Source organism: Nicotiana tomentosiformis, chromosome 1 (assembly GCF_000390325.3).
Source record: "Nicotiana tomentosiformis chromosome 1, ASM39032v3, whole genome shotgun sequence".
Lineage (NCBI taxonomy): Eukaryota > Viridiplantae > Streptophyta > Magnoliopsida > Solanales > Solanaceae > Nicotiana > Nicotiana tomentosiformis.
In genome coordinates, this window is record NC_090812.1 from 144887911 (window position 1) to 144909550 (window position 21640).

General features: G+C 39.3%; 1 protein-coding gene across 1 annotated transcript in view; it reads right to left on the bottom strand.

Moving 5' to 3' along the window:
• LOC104115014 ((-)-germacrene D synthase-like) overlaps positions 1–17723 on the bottom strand; it is a 31141-nt gene extending 13418 nt beyond the window's left edge. The window contains exons 1-2 of the mRNA XM_009625580.4: positions 17532–17723; positions 16701–16977 (exon numbers count right to left, since the gene is read on the bottom strand). Coding sequence (XP_009623875.1) covers positions 16701–16977; positions 17532–17645 — 391 coding nt within the window. The 5' untranslated portion in view covers positions 17646–17723. The remainder of the gene's footprint in view (positions 1–16700; positions 16978–17531) is intronic.
• Between the last annotated feature and the right edge of the window lie 3917 nt (positions 17724–21640).

Here is a 21640-nt window from a genome sequence, read left to right on the forward strand (position 1 = left end):
GAGCGCCAGTATGATGATCCTCATCTTCTAGTTCTTCAGGACAGGGTTTGACGAGGTGATGCCAGAGATGTGACTATTGGTGATGACAGTGTGATGAGGATGCAGGGCCGGATCTCTGTGCCCAATGTAGATGGGCTTCAGGAGTTGATTCTCAAGGAGGCCCACAGTTCGAGGTACTCCATTCATCCCGGTGCCGCGAAGATGTACTAGGATGTGAGCCAAAACTATTGGTAGAGAAGAATGAAAAAGGATATAGTTAGGTTTGTGGCCAAGTGTCTCAACTGTCAGCAAGTTAAATATGAGCATTAGAGACCGAGTGGATTACTTCATAGGTTAGAGATCCCAGAGTGGAAGTGGGAGCAGATCACCATGGTCTTTGTAGTTTGACTTCCATGAACTTTTAGAAGGTTCGATGCTATTTGGGTGATCGTGGATCGGCTGACCAAGTCAGCTCATTTTATTCCAGTGTTGACCACTTATTCTTCTGAGAGATTGTCTGAGATTTATATCATAGAGATTTTCCGCCTTCATGGTATTCCAGTATCCATCATTTCAGACAAAGGTACACAATTCACATCATGGTTTTGGAGAGCCGTACAACAAGAGTTGGGTACTAGGGTGGAGTTGAGCACAACCTTTCACCCTCAGACGGACGGGCAGTCCGATCACACAATTCAAATTCTTGAGGATATGCTCTGTTCCTGTGTTTCGAAGGGTCATGGGACCAATACTTGCCACCTGTGGAGTTTGTCTACAACAACAGTTACCAGTCCAGCATTCAGATGGCACCGTATGAGGCTTTGTATGGTAGGCAGTGCCGGTCCCTAGTGGGATGGTTTGAGCTAGGAGAGGCCCGATTGTTGGGTACAGATTTGGTCCAGGATACCCTGGATAAGGTGAAGGTGATTCAGGAGGGATTTCGCACAGCCCAGTCCAGGTAGAAGAGTTATGTAGACCGTAAGGTTCGTGATTTGGCATTTATGGTTGGTGAGCGGGTCTTGCTTCGGGTATCGCCTATGAAGAGCGTCATGAGGTTCGGGAGGAAGGGCAAGCTGATCCTGAGGTTTATTGGTCCTTTCGAGATATTGCGTCATGTTGGGGAGGTTGCTTATGAGCTTGCCTTGCCTCCCAGCCTAGCAGGAGTTCACCCGGTATTCCACGTGTATATGCTCCGGAAGTATCACGGTGATACGACTCATGTATTGGATTTCAGCTCAGTCTAGTTGGACAAAGATCTGTCTTATGTTGAGGAGCCTGTAGCCATTTTGGACAGGCAGGTCAGAAAGCTCAGGTCAAAGAATATTGCTTCAGTAAAGGTCCAGTGGGGAGGTCAGCCGGTTGAGGAGGCGACTTGGGAGACCGAACAGGATATGCGTAGCCAGTACCCTCATGTTTTCACAATTTCAGGTATGTATTTATACTCATTCGAGGACGAACGATTGTTTTAAGAGGGGGAGGATGTAACGACCCGGCCAGTCGTTTTGAGAATTTGAGCCCCGGTCCTCTAATATCTGCTTTCCCCATATTTGTTTCTACTTTTGGGACTTGCCAGAGTGATTGGTTATGGAATTCAGAGAGTTTTGGGACACTTAGTCCCTAGTTGTGAGTTTAAGCCTTACAGTTTGGACCATAGTCGGAACTGTGTGAAGACAGATCCGGAATGGAATTACGTCTACTCCGTTAGCTCCGTTGAGTTATTTTGGGGTTAGGAGCTCGCCCGGAATGTGTTTTGGAGGCCTGTACTAGATTTAGGCTTGAATTGGCGAAAGTTAGTTTTTCGGCGATTTCGGCCGATACAGGAATTTTGATATCGAGCTCGAAATGGAATTTCGAAAGTGGCTGTAGGTTCATAATGTCATTTGTGACATGTGTGTAAAATTTAAAGTCATTTGGACTAAATTTGATGTGGTTCGGCGTCGTTTGTAGCATTTGGAAAATTTTAAATTCTTAGGCTTGAATCCGTGCTTAATTCAGGATTTGTTGTTGTTCGATGTGATTTGAAGGCTCGACTAAGTTTGTATGATATTTTAGGATTGGTTGGTATGTTTGGTTGAGGTCCCGGGGGCCTCAGGTGTGTTTCAGATGCTTAACAGGAAGAAATTTGGACTTAGGAAAATCTAGTGCATTGCTGGTTCTGGTGTTTCGCACCTGCGGAGGGGAGTTCGCAGGTGTGGACTCGCAGGTGTGCTTGGGAGTTCGCAGATGTAGCAATGGACAGGGCATGCCGGGCTCGCAGGTGCGACTAATCGTCCGCAGAAGCGGAGCCGCAGATGTGGCGCAGGGGTCGCAAATGCGGACCCAACCCAATAAGTGACTTTCGCACCTGCATTAATATTTCCGCAAGTGCGGGACCGCAGATGCGGCCCCATGAGGGCAAATGCAGATATCGCTGGGCAGAAAAAGGGAATTTCGAGGGTTTAAAATTTCATAACACAAAAAATTGATTTGGAGCTCGGTGGGAGACGATTTCTCGAGGGAGTTTCAAAGAGAACTATTGGGTAACGAATTCTAACTCTATTTTGATCATAATACAATAATCTATTGTTGTTTTCCTAGTCTAATTAAGGAATTTGATGGTAAAAGTTTGGAAATGAGGGAAGAGGTTCCCCAATTGAAAATCTGAGATTTGAATAGGGATTTGACGTCGGATTTAGATAATTTTTATTCGAGTGAATGGATGTTTAGAATTTGTAATTTTTACCCGATTCCGAGACGTGGGCCGGGGAGACTTTTTGGACGTTTTTTCCTAATTTCACACTTTAGCTTCGAATTATTTAGTTAAATTAGTTACTTGTAGATATATTTACATTATGCAATTAATTTGAATAGATTCGGGTCATTTAGAGTCGGATACTCGTGGCAAGAACGTGACATCGAGTTGATTTGAGCGGTTCGAGGTAAGTGGCTTGCCTAACCTTGTGTTGGGGACTTTCTCCTTAGTATATCTTGATATTATTTGGTGTGTGGGCGCCGTGTATGTGAGGTGACGAGTATGTACACGGGCTGTTATTGCAAAAAAATAAAATCCTATTTATCATTTTTAAATCATAAATTGTTTCTCTTATTAAATTGTACTAATATGTTTAATTGTTTAGTTTAGACTAGAAAAGCATGCTTACGTGTTTTAACTGCCTATTTGACATTTTGTGTGCCATGCTTAGTTAAATCCTTATTTTCCTTATCTGTGTTCAGTATAAACTGTATAACTTGATGCCATACATGCCATTTCATCTTGCGTTGCATATTTGAATTGGGACTACGGAAGTATTCTGGGAGATCCCCCTATCTTGCATATTTACTTTGGGACTACGGACGTATTTCGGGAGATCCCCCAGCACTGCATATTTACTTTGGAACTACGGACGTATTCCGAGAGATCCCCCAGTACTGCATATTCATTCGGAACTACGGAACGGTATCCCGGAAGATTTCCCACTGTGTTTACCTTGGTTTGAGTCGAGGGCTCCCTTAACTGTTAAATTTTCGAGAATCTCTTTAATTGTGTTACCATAAATTTTACTTATATCTTTTACTGTTTAATTTATTATATTTACTCCGGTAGGGTCTTGACCTGACCTCGTCACTACTCGACCGAGGTTAGTCTTGGCACTTACTGGGTACCTTTGTGGCGTACTCATGCCCTTCCCTGCACATGTTTTCGTGTGCAGATCCACGTGTGAGTTATCAGACTCGGGGTTTATGCGTGGTGCTGATTTTAGGAGACTTCAAGGTACTATTGCTTGCGTCCGCAGATCTTCGGAGTCCCCTTCTACTCCCTCACCTAGAGACTTTCTTTATTATCTTCAGACTTTTATATAGAGCTACATAGATTATAGCAGCTTGTGACTTAGTGATATTTCGGGTTTTTGGAAATTATTTTGTATATGCCGAGTGGTACTACTTTTGGCTATTCACAATATGCTGTTTATCTTTAAGATGTTGTGTTTTCTTTATATTTTTCGTAATATTAGGCTTACCTAGTCATAAAGACTAGGTGCCATCACGACACCTTACGGAGGGTTAATTTGGGTCGTGACAAAAACCAATCTCCAAAAATATTCATATGCCCCAAATTCCAAAATATAACGGTACGACCGATCCCAATAAATACGTCACATCTTACACGTGTGCCATCAGGGGTAACGACTTGGAAGACGACGAGATCGAATCCGTGTTATTCAAAAAATTCGGAGAGACCCTCTCGAAGGGAGCAATGATTTGGTATCATAATTTGCCCCCAAATTCCATCGATTCTTTTGCCATGTTAGCGGATTCGTTTGTAAAGGCACATGCTGGTGCCATAAAGGTTGCAACAAGGAAATCAGACCTCTTCAAAGTAAAGCAAAGCAGTAATGAAATGCTGAGTGAGTTTGTGTCGCAATTTCAAATGGAACTCATGGAATTGCCACCGGTCACAGACGACTGGGCCGTCCAAGATTTCACCCAAGGGTTGAACGAGCAAATCTCAATAGCATCACGTCGACTGAAGCAAAATTTGATTGAGTATCCGGCAATAACTTGGGCGGATGTACATAACTGATATCAGTCAAAAATCAGGGTCGAAGACGACTAGTTGGGAGCTCCTTATGGGTCCATGCACCAGAACATGGCAGCTATCAAAAACCAGAGAGATATCGACAGAGAACGAAGGTCGAACAGAGACCGATATCAATCGCACGTCGCAGATCGAATGAACAACGGCTCAGCGCGAAATTTTGCTCTGAACAATCGAAGGGGTGATTGAGGACAAAATTCTCAGGGACTTATGACCAAGAATGGCTTCGCTAAATATGGCGATGCTATAGAGGAACCTCGGCTATCGGAGTACAATTTCAGCGTCGAAGCATCGTGCATTGTATCAAAAATCAGAAGAATCAAAGATACTAGGTGGCCCAGACCCATGCAAACCGACCCTTCCCAAAGAAACCAAAATTCATTGTGCAAGTATCATGGCACGCAGAGCCACAAGACCGAGGATTGCAGACAATTAAAAGAAGAGGTAACCCGCCTATTCGATGAGGGCCACCTTCGAGAGTTCCTCAGTGACCGAGCCAAGAATCACTTCAGAGAAAGGGACACCAGCAAAAGGGATAAAGAAGAGGAACCTCTACATATCACTCATATGATCATCGGTGGGGTCGATACTCCACAGGGACCCAAGCTCAAGTACGTCAAGGTACCCACCACAGGGGAAAAATGAACTTGAGGTTATGTACTCGAGGACACTTTATCATTCGGAGTTGAAGAAGCCGAGGGCATCTCTCAACCTCACAATGACGCTCTGGTAATTTCTATCCTATTAAATAAAGCCCAAGTTAAGCGTGTTTTAGTGGATCCAGGTAGCTCTGCGAATATCATCCGATCTTGGGTAGTGGAGCAGCTCGGTTTGCAGAATCAGGTCGTGCCCCCAGCTTGGGTCTTGAACGGTTTAAATAGGGCTAGTGAAACAACTAAAGGGGAGATTACTCTACTAGTGAATGTAGCTGGAACCATCCAAAATACCAAATTCCACGTAATCAAAGGGGATATGAGGTACAATTCCCTACTCAGAAGGCCTTGGATCCATAATATGAAGGCAGTACCTTAGACCCTCCACCAAGTAATGAAATTTCCTATGTCGGAAGGTGTGAAAATAGTATACGGGGAGCAACATGTTGCGAAGGAAATATTTGCGGTCGATGAGGTAACACCGATACCAACGCTATTGGTCTCGGAAAGATCGAGCACTAAAGATAGACGAGAAACCAAATAGCAATCATAGCCACCAGTCTCGACCAAACCGATGGAACAAGAAATAGAGGATGACGAGGAAGAGTTTCTGACTCCTCGAGCTTTCATCATCCCTGACGACTCCGACGCCACAAAATCTACGATCGAAGAGCTGGAGCAGGTTATATTAATCGAATATCTGCCCGATAGAAAGGTATACCTTGGAACGGCATTGACCCCTGAACTCAGGGAAAAACTCATTCAATTTCTTATCGATAACATATACTGTTTTGCTTGGTCCCATTTAGACATGGAAGGGATCCCACCGTCAATAACAACGCACCAGCTGAACTTGGACCCCAGATTCAAACCGACGATGCAAGAAAGAAGACCTCAGTCCGAGGTAAAACACACATTTATAAAGGATGAGGTAACTAAAATTCTCACAATAGGGTCAATTCGGGAAATAAAATATCCCGAGTGGTTAGCCAACGTAGTTGTAGTCCCTAAAAAGGAGAACAAACTTAAAATGTTCGTAGATTATAAAGATCTAAACAATTCATGGCCCAAAGATTCTTTTCTACTGCCTAGCATGGATCGCATGATCGATGCCACATCCGGCCACGAGATCCTTACTTTTCTCGACGCCTACTCCGGGTACAATCAAATTTGAATGAACCCGGAGGACTAGGAAAAGACTTCATTTATCACCAAGTACGGAACCAATTGCTATAATGTAATGCCATTCGGGCTAAAAAACGCAGGAGCTACTTACCAATGCCTAGTGAATAAAATGTTTGAAGAACAAATAAGTAAGTCGATGGAAGTTTATATTGATGACATGCTAGTTAAGTCCCTGCACGCAGAGGACCATTTGACTCATTTGTAGGAAATGTTTAAGATCTTAAGGAAATACAACATGAAACTCAACCTCGAGAAATGTGCTTTCGGGGTTGGATCGGGAAAGTTCCTTGGTTTAATGGTATTGAATCGGGGAATCGAGATCAACCGCGACAAAATTAAGGCCATCGAAGACATCACCATTGTGGATAGCGTCAAAGCAGTGCAAAGGCTGACCGGGCGGATAGCTGGCTTAGGCCAATTCATTTCGAGGTCATCAAATCAAAGCTATAAATTCTTCTCTCTACTCAAAAGGAAGAACGATTTCGCCTGGACCCCGGAATGCCAATAGGCACTAGAGCAATTGAAGTGGTACCTATCGAGCCCACCACTACTTCACACTCCGAGGACAGATAAGAAGCTATACTTATATTTGGCAGTATCGGAAATCACGCTATGTGGATTCCTAATTCGAGAAGAGCAAGGTACGTAGTTTCCTGTTTATTATGTAAGTTAGACCTTAGGGGAAGCAGAGGCTAGATACCCTCACCTAGAGAAATTATCACTTGCACTAATAAGCGCCTCTAGAAAGTTAAGACCATACTTTTAATGTCACCCCATATGCATTTTGACCACTTACCCACTTCGCAATATTTTGCACAAGCCCGAACTATCAGGTCGATTGGCAAAATGGGCCGTCGAACTTAGTGGGTACGATATCGAATATCAACCCCATACGACCATCAAGTCCTAAATTTTAGCGGACTTCGTGGCCGATTTCATGCCAAATCTCGTACCCGAAGTTGAAAAGCAACTCTTGTTAAAGTCTGGTATGTCGTTGAGGGTTTGGACCCTCTACACAGATAGTGCTTCAAATGTGAAGGGGTCCGGGCCTTGCATAGTACTGAAACCTCCAACAAGTGGCATTATTAGACAATCCATCAAAACCACTAGATTAACTAACAATGAGGACGATTATGAGGACATGATTGCAGGTCTCGAGCTAGCTAAAAGCCTGGGAACAAATGTCATTGAAGCCAAATGTGATTTATTACTAGTGGTGAACCAAGTAAACAAAACTTTCGAGGTTCGAGAAGATAGGATGCAAAGGTATTTGGACAAATTATAGGTAAATCTATACCGTTTCAAAGAATGGACCCTACAACATGTGCCTCGAGAAAAAAACTGTTAGGCTGACACACTCGCAAATTTGTGGTCGTCGGTCGAGGAGGATAAGATCAACTCGGGGACTGTCGTTCAACTCTCGAGATCTATAATCGAGGATGGACATGCCGAAATAAATTCCACGAGCTTAACCTGGGATTGGAGGAATAAGTATATTGAATATTTAAAGAACGGAAAACTCCCATCGAACCCTACAGAATCGAGGGTTCTACGAACCAAAGCTGCTCCATTGACGTTCGTTGAAGATGGAACATTGTACAGAAGGACGTTCGACGGATCACTGGCGGTATGCTTGGGACCAGGAGACACCGATTATGATTTACAAGAGGTCCATGAAGGCACTTGTAAAAACCACTCCGGCGCCGAACCATTAATTCGCAAATCATCAGAGCAGGGTACTGTTGGGATAGCATGGAGAAGTACATTAAGGAGTTCGTTCGAAAATGTGATAAATGTCAAATATTTGCACCGATGATCCATCAACCCGGAGAGCATCTTCATTCGGTCGTTTCTCAATGGCCATTCATGAAATGGGGAATGGATATCGTCGGCACTCTACCATCGGCCCCAGGTAAAGCTAAATTCATTTTGTTTATGACTGACTATTTCTCTAAATGGGTTGAAGCATAGGCGTTCGAAAAATTGAGAGAAAAAGAGGTTATAGATTTCATCTTGGACCGCATCGTGTGTCGATTTGGGATACCCGCAGAAATAACATTTGACAATGGTAGATAGTTTATCGGCGGTAAAGTGACAAAATTCCTCGAAAACCATAGAATAAAAAGAATACTGTCTACACCATATCATCCTAGCGGGAACGGACAGGCCTAATCAACGAACAAGGTTATCATCCAAAACATAAAGAAAAGATTGAACGAAGCTAAAGGAAAGTGGAGAGAAATTTTGCCCGAAGTCCTTTGGGCATATCAGACAACATCTAAATCCAGTACAAGAGCTACCCCATTTTCCATAGTGTATGGATCTGAAACTCTAATCCCGGTCAAAGTCGGGGAACCAAGCGCATGGTTCCGACATACAGCGGAAGAATCGAACTACGAGGCAATAAATAGTAGCCTTGAATTGTTAGATGAAAAACAAGAGGCGGTACTGATTTGAATGGCTGCACAAAAACAATGAATCGAAAAGAACTATAACAGAAGAATCAACCTCGCCATTTCAAGGCCGGGGACTTGTTCCTAAGGAAGGTCACCATCAACACTCGAGATCCTAATGAAGGAAAGCTCGGCCCAAATTGGGAAGGACCCTATCAAGTCCTCGATATAGTCGGGAAAGGGTCTTATAAACTTGGATCAATTGATGGAAAACCATTACCAAACAATTGAAACATATCGCTTCTCAAACGATATTACTATTAAGGTATGATTTTCTCCTCTATCGTCTATATACGTATATTCGACACTAACTCATTGCAGGAATTAGATGAAAAAATCAAGACCTCTAGTTTCAAAGCACGCGTTGTACTCTTTTTCCCTTAAGTTCGGGTTTTATCTCAAGTGGGTTTTTACGGCAAGGTTTTTAACGAGACAACAACTATGTACTACCCGGGGACAAATCAATAGTATCCGAGGCTCCTTCATAATCAACCTTGAATACTGGGGGGCTACCAAGAGAATAAATCAAGTTTGGCACAAGAAAGTCGCTCCATATCAAATTCATGACAAACAGGGTCTTGATAGAGAAAAATGTAAGGGCCAAATGGTCAAAACGAACCATGCCCACATAGTTTTGCTCAAACTCTGGCACAAGATACAAACACATGTGTAATGACTTTTAAAGGAGAACTTCTTTTTCATATATCTCACACGTTGAAAAGATTTTATTGCTTTATGATTCAAACAGGCTTAAAGGCCAACCACCATCAAAGGGATTTTTGATACAAGTGGTCATAAAAGGCCTGCGGGCTAAGATATCCTGAGTTCGAGTCTGAAACAATCACTCACTCAATTATTAAAGCCTAAGGGTTATCTTACTTCGAGTTCGAGCAATCACTCACTCGGTCATAAAAAGCCTACGGGCTAAGATATCTTAAGTTCGAGTTCGAAACAATCACTCAATTATTAAAGCCTAAGGGCTATCTTACTTCGAGTTCGAGCAATCACTCACTCGGTCATAAAAAGCCTACGGGCTAAGATATCTTGAGTTCGAATTCGAAACAATCACTCAATTATTAAAACCTAAGGGCTATCTTACTTCAAGTTAGAGCAATCACTCACTCGGTCATAAAATGCCTATGGGCTAAGATATCCTGAGTTCGATTTAGAAACAATCGCTCACTCAATTATTAAAGCCTAAGGGATATCTAACTTCGAGTTCGAGCAATCGCTCACTCGGTCATAAAAAGCCTACGGGCTAATATACTTTGAGTTCGAGTTCGAAACAATCACTCACTGAATTATTAAAGCCTAAGGGCTATCTTACTTCGAGTTCGAGCAATCACTCACTCGGTCATAAAAAGCCTATGGGCTAATATACTTTGACTTCGAGTTCGAAACAATCACTCATTCAATTATCAAAACCTAAGGGCTATCTTATTTTTCAAATTCAGGCAAGCGCCCACTCGACCACTAAGCCTGTGGGCTACTTTTATTTCGAGCTCGAGCGAACACTTACTCGGCCATAAAAGCTACGAAGGTCGAATTCGATGAAATCACCTTAATCCTCATGAAAACATCCGCAAGGCATGAATGAAATCTTCACAAAGCAAGTCAGTAAAAGAAAAAGATATTTGTATAAGATATACAAAGATGGTTTACGTAAATAAATGCAACATAGAAGAAGCTAAGGGCTAAGCTTCTGGGTTATCATCGAGAGCGGTCCCTTCTCCACCGGGCTCCCCCCATCTTCGACCCCGCTCTTGCTATCATCATCATCATCATCATCATCGCCATCAGAAGCCAAGGCCTCAGCTTTAGCTTCACGTTCTTTAGCCCTTTTTATCTCTTATGCAAGGTCGAAACCTCGAGCATGTATCTCCTCGAGGTTCTCCCTCCGAGACTGACACTTAGCAAGTTCGGAAACCCAATGTGCTCTAGTGTCGGCAGTATCCGCTGCCTCTCTTGCCTCTATTTGAGCAGCCTCGGCATCGGCCCGATACATGGCAATGGACTTGTCCACCATGACTTTCGATGACTCAACCTCCGCCTTGGCCTCAGCAAGCCGTGTTTCGAGATCCTCGATCCTCTTGGCCTGAGCCGAACCCTTTTGTTTGATGCTTCGAAACTGAACATTGGCCGATAATAATTTGGACAAGATAGTTTCTTTTTCTACAGCCAGGCAGTCGATAGTCTCCTTCCACCGATCATATTCGGCCTTGATTTGATCGACTTCTTCCCGAAGCAACCCGATATTTTCAGCCTTTTGCTGCAGCTGAGATAACGAAGGGTTAGCTTCCATATTTGGATCAAACCCATATTCTAACAGAACGAGGCTCACCTACTTATCTAGTTTGCCCTCATCTTCACGAGCCTTAGCCAAATCTTCTTGGAGGTCCTTTATAGCCTCGTCCTTTTGGCTGCAAAGAAGCCGCAAAGCATCTCTCTCCCCCGAGACGCTCCGAAGCTCAACCTCACACTGGCTGGGGCCGACTCAAAACCTACTAATGGCCTGCAAGTAGGGAATAAACACAAGTCAAGTTTAGAAAAGAACGAAGAAACCAAGCACAGTAAAATCAATACCCGAGAAATGAAACGTTGAGCCTCTTCTAGGAGAAGAGAAGCGTCACTAATGTCGGAGGCATCATCGACTCCAGTAAAGCAATCCCGAAAAGGGCCCCCTACACTAGAGCCTCTGCCCATATCGGGGGGTCTTCAATTCTCGAGCTTCCTTTAATGCCTCCTCAGAAAAGGTCAAAAGAGAAGGAAAATCACCCACTATCATAGTCCCGAGTGAATCGCTCGGGACGCTCTGATTGAGACTCGGAGTATCGAAATCGACCCCGACCGGTATAACTGTCAATGGCTCAGAAGGTCTAGCGACCTCGACAGCTTTCGCAGATCAGATCACCAAAGCCGAGGCTTCTTCTTCTCTCAGTTGCTGGACCGAGTCCGTCGAAAGAGCGATTGCTTTCCTCCTCACCCTTTGAGTTTTGGGCTTGGGGTCCTCTAATCGAGAGATAGCTTTTCATTTCATATCTTTCCCCGGTTCCGGGACCGGGGACTTGGTTCCTTCCTCAGCACTCGAAGGCCTCAAAACGACATCCTTGGTTACATCTGTATGAAAGGAAGTCGGTAACGAATAAAGCCTAAAAACATTTCGAAGAACACGAGAAGTGACCCTTACCGTGATTCTTGGCCTCCCATCTACCTTTTGCCAAATCACGCCAAGCTCGTTCGGCATAAAAGGAAGTCGAGGCTAACTTGCAAACCCAATCCTCGAGGTTGGGTACCGCTTGTGGCATCCAAGGGGCAACTGTATATCGGAGAAAGATATTAGATAGAATCAGAGAAAGATACAAAAAAGCAATGCCTTATGGAATCCACTTACGGTCGAAATTCCATTCCTCGGGGAACAACATCTTTGCTTCTGGAATGAGGTCACGGGTCCTCACCCGAATATAATGGCCCATCCAACCCCGATCCTTGTCTTCATCAATGCTCGACATTAGAGCTTTCGATGCCCGACGATGAAGCCTGATTAGTCCTCGAAAGATTTGAGGCTTATACAATCGTATGAGGTGATTTAGGGTGATATCCAGCCCCCCCGGCCTTGTTGGAGAAGAAGCGAGGCAAGGTCACTATGCGCCATAGAGAAGGATGGATTTGACCGATAGTGACCTGATATCTTTTGCAAAAATCAATAATTACTGGGTCAATGGGACCCAACGTGAAGGGGTAAGTATATACACTTAAACACCCCTCAACATGAGTGATGACGCTCTCTTCGGGAGAGGGAATCTGCAACACAACCTCGGGACCCCAGTTGCAGTCATTCCTCACAGCCTTGAGATGGCCCTCTGTTATTAAGCATATGTACATCGACACATGCTCACACCAGCCCAGAACCGACGAAGGATTTTCAACCTTAAAATTGATCTTCAGAGTACACGGGCCAGGAACATACTCATGGGGAGGCAGCTCCACCGGCGCCTTGTCGTCGGACGACCGTGAAGAGGAAGCTTTCTCCTTCTGAGGTATGGTTTTTTAAGTTTTTGCCATTGATGTAAGAGAAAGAAAAGCAAAGGAAGATGAAAGGTTGATGAAGGTGGCTCTACAAGCAGCGAAACAGAGGCAGAAAAAGTAAGAAAATTTGGGAGGTTGCAGATGTAAAAGTGGTAAATGATAAATGGAAGGGCTATTTATAAGTTTATACCGTGGCAGTTCAGTATCAGCGGTGGCCGACCACCGTCAGACGTGCATTAAATACCTTGAAAGACTAAATCGACGGGACAACTATCACATACGTCACGATCGAGCCCAGTGAAAACGTCAGCCTACTATCCGATCGGGCCGTCGAAAATCATATCGCTTCTCACCACATTCTTCCTGAGAAATGACGGGACTATCTGTGTACGGTCGAAATAAATTTCAGACTCCGTACGTTTGATCGAGTTCGAATGGTAAGCGATCGAAGTGAGAGCTCGAGACGGGTTCCGAGGATAGTACAAACAAGCCTCGAGCTCCAAGATCGATCAAGGAATAGGCTCGGTATCATTATCAAGCTGATGACCAAATTGAACCGCAAGGCAAAGAGAAAGTTGTCGGGGATGCACAGACCGATTGGCACTTGCCCCGAATGTCGAACTCGAACTCAAGGCCGAGGGCTCGACCCAATACCCAGCTCGAACCAGTATCGAGCTCGCAGACAGGAGCCGTTAAAACCGCACTAGGGGAGAGAATCTTGGCAGAAATCGAGGAAGAGACAATTCATCATGAGTCCTCCACTATATATTTTTTATTATAAATAAAGTAAGATCCCTCTACTATAAAGGAGGAATCCTTGTAAGCATAAAGAGGTTCACACATTGTAAAAGAAGACTAGTTCTATTTATTGAAGAATAAATCTCTTAAGTTTGTATTATTCAGCATATTCACCGGTCCAATTCAATAATTTATATCCCCTTTCTATAGCCAAGAATCTGAACATTTCCACTTCTACGTATGATTTATGTCAAGCTATACCGCATATCCTTAGAACTACTTATAAATTCAACTATATCCGATTTTCCGGGTAAACAAATCCGTTGCAACAGTTTTATTGGAATCGTTCCACACCCGTCTCATTCTTCATGGTTGCAATAGGGTATTACTTATTGCAATGCTTATGTGAGGATATTATAGTAAGGCTGTCGCAACTGTTTATATAAGCTGCTGCAACAATTTTTAGAATCTAAATCGCAATTATTATTTACGTATATAACAGTATCCATAAAAACAAAAATATATACTTCCTTCCTCCCAATTTATGTAATGTTGTTTGACTAAGCATAAAGTTTAAGAATAAAAGAAAGACTTTTGAAAACTTATGGTCTAAAACAAGCCATAAATATTGGTGTGACTACACATTATCTCAATAAAAATAAAACAAGAAGTTTAAAGTTAAATTATTCTAAATTTATAAATAAATTATTCTTTTCTGAACACACTCAAAAGAAAAAAAAAAATCATATACATTAAAATAGAGAAGTAATATTTCTAATTAATAATTCACAAGGAAACATAATTTCCCGACATACTTCTTAACAAGCGTTTGGCCATAGATTCCCAAATTTGTTTTGAAAAATCTGATTTTGGTGAAGTTTGGTTTGAAGATGAAAATGTGTTTGGACATCAGTTTTCAAAACATATTTCACTTTTTAAAAAAAAAAAACATGAAACATGACTTATACCCACAAGTTCTAAAAACTATCACAAATGCCAACACTACCTTCATCAATAACATTCATTATCATTATCACAAACCATAGTCACGAACATAAATAAATTTGGTACAAAATTATCATTTTTATAATGAACTACATAATACACTATCAGATGACCGAGAAGATGAAACAACATTGTTACAAAATAATAAATAGTGGGCTCTTTTATAAAATATAAAAGTTTGAGGCAATTTTTAAAATTTTTAAAAAATATAATAGTAATATTTTGGGCCAAAACTAGCTCTTGAGGTTGTTTTGGAATTTGAGTTTTGAGATTTGAAATTTTTTAAAAATATGGATAAAATTTATGAACAAACATGTATTTTTCAAAAAACAATTGAAAAAAAATTGATAAAATCTATGGCCAAATGGGTCCTTAGTCTAAACCACTTTCCCTCATTTCTCTTAAGAAAACCAATTTTGGGCCAAATTGAACCTTAGCTACTCCTTCCGTCTCATATTAATAGTCATGATTACTAAAAATAGTTATTTCAAATTATTTGTCACTTTAGAAGTTCAAGACAAAATTGATTAATTTTTTTTTTTAATTTTTACCCTTAGTAATAATTGTTTTTGAAGATGAAGATAATATATAAATAGAATAAATATTAAATATAATAAAATTTTATCTTAAGATATAAATAAGAGTATAATAATCTAATCCCTTTCTTAATTAATATTTTTTAAGAGGCGTGTAAAAAAAACACTTAGATAATATGATATATTCGGACACATATAGTCGGACTACAATTAATATTTTTAGTGAGGTCGGATACTTTACTCCCCTTGCACGCTCATTGTTGAACATCTGGACCGTAGAGTAATATAGTATGGGTGATTAAATATTGTGTAGCCGCCCTATGTCAAAGATATATTAATTTAGCTATGAAACCATGTGAAGAATAATGGACATTAAGACATTCATTAAAAACTGGTTCAACGTAAGAAGATTGCCAAAACACATGTACATGAATAGCTCATTACTCATGATTATTGATCTATGGAAAATCATGGGGCAAAGTCACTTTTTTTTTTTTTAATTGTAACAAGAAAGTACTCAACTATTTATATTGCACACTAATAATCAATCAAACAAATTTTTTAATATTTCTAGTGAAAAAAGTTGATATGACAGTCCACATGGACTTTTTATATTTTTAGCTACATAAATAATTATCACCCAAACAAAAAATAAATCCAACCTTATCCATTAAAAATAAACCCACATGAAATAAACCTTACTCCATATGTATCTTTCTTCCAAAAACCCTTGTACCCATTGCTACTTTATAAAACTATCATCTTCTTCTCTCAAGCAGATGAACTTTTCATGGTTTCTCTAATTAAACATTGAACCTTTCAGTTACTTAATAAGAGCAGTTATTTAGTTACGTGGTCAGGTTGGATTAATTTTTGTTTGGATGATAATTATTTTACGTGGAAAAAAATATAAAAAGTCCATGTAGACTGTCAAACTAGTTTTTTTTTACCAAAATATATTAAGAAATTCGATTGAGTGATCATCAAAGTGCAATAAGGATAATTAAGTGACTTTCTTGTTACAAATGAAAGAAAAGTGACTTTAATCCATAATTTTCGATAGTTCAGTGATCATCTAAGTAATGAACTCTATATACGAAGACTACAATTCATTACTTATAATTCAATAATTTCAATTTAACTAATTCTAAATGATGAAGTTGAGAACATGGTTATAGCCTGTTTGGCCAATATGTTTTTGGGCCAAAAGTCTTTTTTTTTTTTTTTTTTTTTGTCAAAAGTGCTTCTTTCCAAAAATTGAGGTGTTTGTCCTAGCTTTTGGAAGGAAAAAAGTGTTGTTGAAGAGAAGCAGAAAAAAGTAGCTTCCCTCCAATAGTGTTTTTTTGGAAAACACGTTTGAGAAAAATACACTTAGAAGCAGTTTTTAAAACTTGGTCAAATACTAATTGATGCTCAGAAGCACTTTTCGAATTAATTAGCCAAACATAAACTACTTCTCACCAAAAAATTATTTTAAAAAAAAATACATTTAAGAAAAAACACTAAGCTGATTTTTGTAATTAACTTGAACATGCTATTAGTCACTTACCACAAGATACAAAATGGCCTTGTTGTCTTAGTAAACGAAAACCAAGAGCAACAAGATAAAGGTCATCCCCATATATGTTGTTGCATTCACGGTAGGCTTCGTACATCCTTTGTAGCGATGCCTCAATTTCCTCTTCAAAATGATACGATACTCCTAAGCGTTGGATTTTATCAATCAACTCGAGCTTTTCTGAAGACGTGTCATGGACTTCCATTAACATCTTCCTCACTTCTTCTCTCAAGTCTTGAACTTGTTTCTGTTCCAGAGGATTAATAATCTGGAAGGAAACATGTTGAAGAGGGCGGATTCATCAGTAACAGAATAAAATGAAGAAATAATAGAAGAAGAATTTAGTCATGGCGCAAATGGTAAATAGAAAGAGTAAGGATAAAATTTTCATTGATTTATCAATGATATAAGCATAGGTAGCGACGATCCACTCAAAAATAAAAAAATTAACACAAATAGCTGCTCCCACAACGAAATTAAAAATAACATGCATATGTATAATATATGTATACTCCATTTATAATGTGTATAACTTTGTATAATTAGTGCATGTGTAATATATCTATAATGATTAGAAAAAGTATACAGAATCCAATCGAATATTTGTGTAAAGTCCTTCTAAATATTATTCTGACCAAGCTTCCGTTTACATGACTCTAATTTATTATTTGTAATATTTTCGTTATATTTTCACATCTAGTTTTACTTACGTGAGTGGTGCATAAATATTTTAACTATCGAGCTAAGCTGATTTACAACAATAAGTAACCGTCTGTAGCAAGTTTATATGGCATTTTATATAAAAACAATTACAGAAATTACCGTGGAATCAGAAACACAATCAAGGAAATAGTCTCCCCAAATGCTTGGATGATAATTTGCAGGGCGACGAGAGATTTCATGAACTCCCACCGGCAAGCCTTTGCTCAAATCCATCGTCTTTTTGGATGAAAAGAGGAGAGACGATACAAGGACAAATATCTACTCGAAAACTAATAAAACACTTCTACATTTGCTTCTGATTATGTAGTTATTTATAGTGGATGATTTGCTTTCTTGCATGGGGCCAATTCAATTAAATTCTCCCACATTTTTTAGCTTCTTAAGTGATATTTGTTTACCCGTAAAACGGTACTGAATTTATAAGTGGTTTTTAGACAAATGAATTAATTTGATCCTAAAATAATAAGATAATTGAAAAAAAATGCAATACTTAGTGAGCACCTAATTTTTGACCATACTTGAATTTTCCACAACTTTTTAGTATGTAAATATATTTTAAGTTTAATCTACATATTTTAGCTCTTATTTTACCTTTTATAGTAATTACTTAAAAAAATTATATCTCACCCATCTCACCAATACCTCACTTCCCACTTCTACCACTCATTTTACCCCTTTTTCCCCAACTCCCTCGAGTCACTTAGCACATATCTTACCACAAACATAATTATTCCCTCACATAACACACTCATCACTCTTCCTCTTTAACAAGTCACACTCCCACTCTTCCTCTTTAATAACTCACACTCCGACTCTCACTTGTATAAAAACACTTGGATTCCATCACTTAGAGAACATCTTTTAGAGTTGCTTGAACACCCCAAAAACAGAAAATTCTAGCCAAAAACGTAGCCCAAACACTGCTGAAAAACAACTACCAAATAGCTAAAAAAATAAAACAGTCCCATAAAGCCTCCATTAATTAAAGCACCTCTAGAATAGCTTTGAAACTATCTTTGTTCCTCCATGAAACCCAGCTAAAAAATTAACTAAACCAGCTCTTAAAACCAGCAAACCACCAGCTCATAACTAAGGTAATAGCCCCCTCAAAAGGACACCAAAAATGCCGCTACAATGAAGTTGCACTAGAGTTCCGTCCGTCGAGTTTACCGCCGTCGTTGGAGTCTCGGTCATGGTTCTGTGATGATTCAATGGTCATCGGTTCTGTGTTAGAGCTTTTCTTTGTTGCTATACAGTTTGCTTTGGAGATAATTTTATCAAAAGGTCCATTATTTTTATCTACTGTTCTTATATTAGTTTCATGCTCTATTCTCATTTTGTGATTGTTTTATGACCAGCTTTGACATCGATTCCATTGCTTTGTTCTCTAACTGATTTGGTTTGTTTCGCTTTTATTGAAGTCATGGAAATTTAGTACATTTTTTTCTTCTTTTGTAATCAAAATTCAAAGTAATAAGATTATGTGTTTGTTAAATGTTTAGATATATTCTGTTAGTATCATAACATGATTTATTCACGGGCCTTACATAGTTATCAAAATTAGTGTCTTATTTGTTAGACTAGCAGCGAAACTTTTAGTTTTAATGTGCATATGAAAATTACATAGTATAAATGACTCTCTTAATGTTAATAATGGCCAAATCATACTATATCATCCACAAAGTAATTTCCATAATCTTTGGCCATACATTAATCTCAAACTAGTTTAGGAAAATAACTCATAAATTAAATGTCGCTAGTATGATTTAGGCGCGAAGTAATAAATCAATTATCGTGATTATGTACATGTTCGCGTGACATAATTATGATTTTCAAAATTAAAACCAATGTATGCGTTTGCACAATTTTGGGTGAAACAATCTTAATATTAATAAAGTGTTATTAATTGTGTACACGTACACGTGACATGATTCTTGATGCGCCACACAAAACGAGTACACGTACGTGTGCCTCGTTTCAGGATAATTCCATAATTACAAATAATCAAGCAATAAAAGCGGATAGATAAAACATGAAAGCCAATAAATCACAGTTTGTCCAAAATTAACTCAAGCCAAGTTGTAGTCAATAAAGCGACCGCGCTAGAATCACGGGACTCGGGGAATGCCTTACACCTTCTCCCCGGTCAATAGAATTCCTTACCCAGACTTTGTTTTTTGCATATCAATAATAAAAGAGTAAAATCTTCTTTTGAATATGTATTCAAATAAAAGGTGACTTGGAATACCCAAAAATCAAATTTTAAGTGGCGACTCTAAATAATAAAATAATCTCTACTTCAAAATTATTACTTTAATTAGAAAAACTCTTTAACCCACAACAATCTATAATATATATCTTTTGGGAGTAGAAAAGGAGTGTGCCACTTAGCCTTGAAAAAGAGACGAAATAGCAGAAACATTGGTTCCGGCACAACAACAATGAAATTAAAAAGCAAGAAGATAAAATTGTATTAAGCTTTGGATAGAGTATAGCGTAAGTTTGCCAGAAAATTCGTGACCCTTACAATGATAGCTGAGTGTCACGACCCCAAATTCCCTCCGTAGGATGTCGTGATGACACCTAGTCTCTAAGACCAGGTAAGCCTATCAATGCGGAATAATAATAAATATCTTAAATAAATAAACTACAATTCAAACAATTTTAACTCCCAAAATCCGGTAGAAATAAGTCATAAGCTTCTAAGAATTTATTCTTTATGTCTCTATATGTCAAGGTCTAAATAAAATATAAGGAAGCAACATAAAATGATAGAAGGGGACTCCGGAGTCTGCGGATGCTGGCAGATATACCTCGAAGTCTCCGTGCGCATGTAACTCACTGACGTCTAAGCTGGTAAAATGTACCTGGATCTGCATAAAAAGATGTGCAGAAGCATAGTATGAGTACACCACAGCGATACCCAGTAAGTGCCAAGCCTAACCTCGGTAGAGTAGTGACGAGGTCAGGTGAGGCCCTACTGGAATATAATAATGACATGGTAAAATGTTTATCAATGTAGTAAAATAAAATGACATTGGAAATGAATCAAATAGTATGTCACATTTAATGACATCAAATAATTACAAATAATATCTCGTGGAATCAAAACAGAATTTCCTTCAACTTTATGAAAATCACAACAATTAATCGAAAGCAACTATGGCCATAAATCAATATCAACAAGGGCACTCCCGAGGTACCGCCTCGTAGTCCCAAATCATAAATAAATTCACAATATCTCATTTTCTTATATCACCGCGGGAGCCTTCACAATTTATTTAAAGAAAATATTTTTTCCGAAATAGCATCCCGCGTTTTAGCCACCCTTATCACACCGCATGACTTCTAGTAGTTCCCCTACTAGCCATGCGTATCAAGCCACCCTTATCTCACTGCATGCCTTTCAACACCCAAACCTTATACCACCACATGCGTATCAATATCACAATATATCACAATTTGCACCTCAAGTGCTCAAATAATTTAACTTGCCAAAATAATTCAATCAATAATAGTTTTCCACAATAAAGAGCTCACAGCTCATGTCAAAATAATTCATCAATAATATTCTTCCACAATAAAGAGCTCACGGCTCCCTCACAATGAGTATAAAAATATTCAGGAGTAAATAATTTAGGAAAATAATATTTCAAAATCTTTACTACGTTGCTTCAATATCAAGTTTAAAAATGTCAAATACTTCATATTAATAATATTTAATTTAAAGAAAATCAACCTTCAAATAATGCACAGAATAAAAGAAACCAAGTTTCAACTAAACAGGTAAAACAATTAGTAAGAAAAAGATCAAACAAATTTGAAGTATATATCTCAGATCAATGATGAAGAATATAACAAGATAAAATAATTTAATAAATGCGCAACAGTGATCTACACAATTTTAAAATATAATCTTTCGCAATTTAGCCGTGTACACACTCGTCACCTCGTGCACACGACTTTCAACATATTTCAATAATCACATCAATACCAATCCTAGGGGAAATTTTTCCCACACAAAGTTAGACAAGTCACTTACCTCGACTTGCTCCAATTTAACCAAGTATTATGCTTTTTCCTTGATTTTCCGACTCCGATCGACTCGTATCTAGTCATAATTAATTCGATACAGTCAACAAAAATTATAGTAATTAATTTCATAAGAAAATATTATATTTTCATTAAAATCCAAAATTAGCTCACAA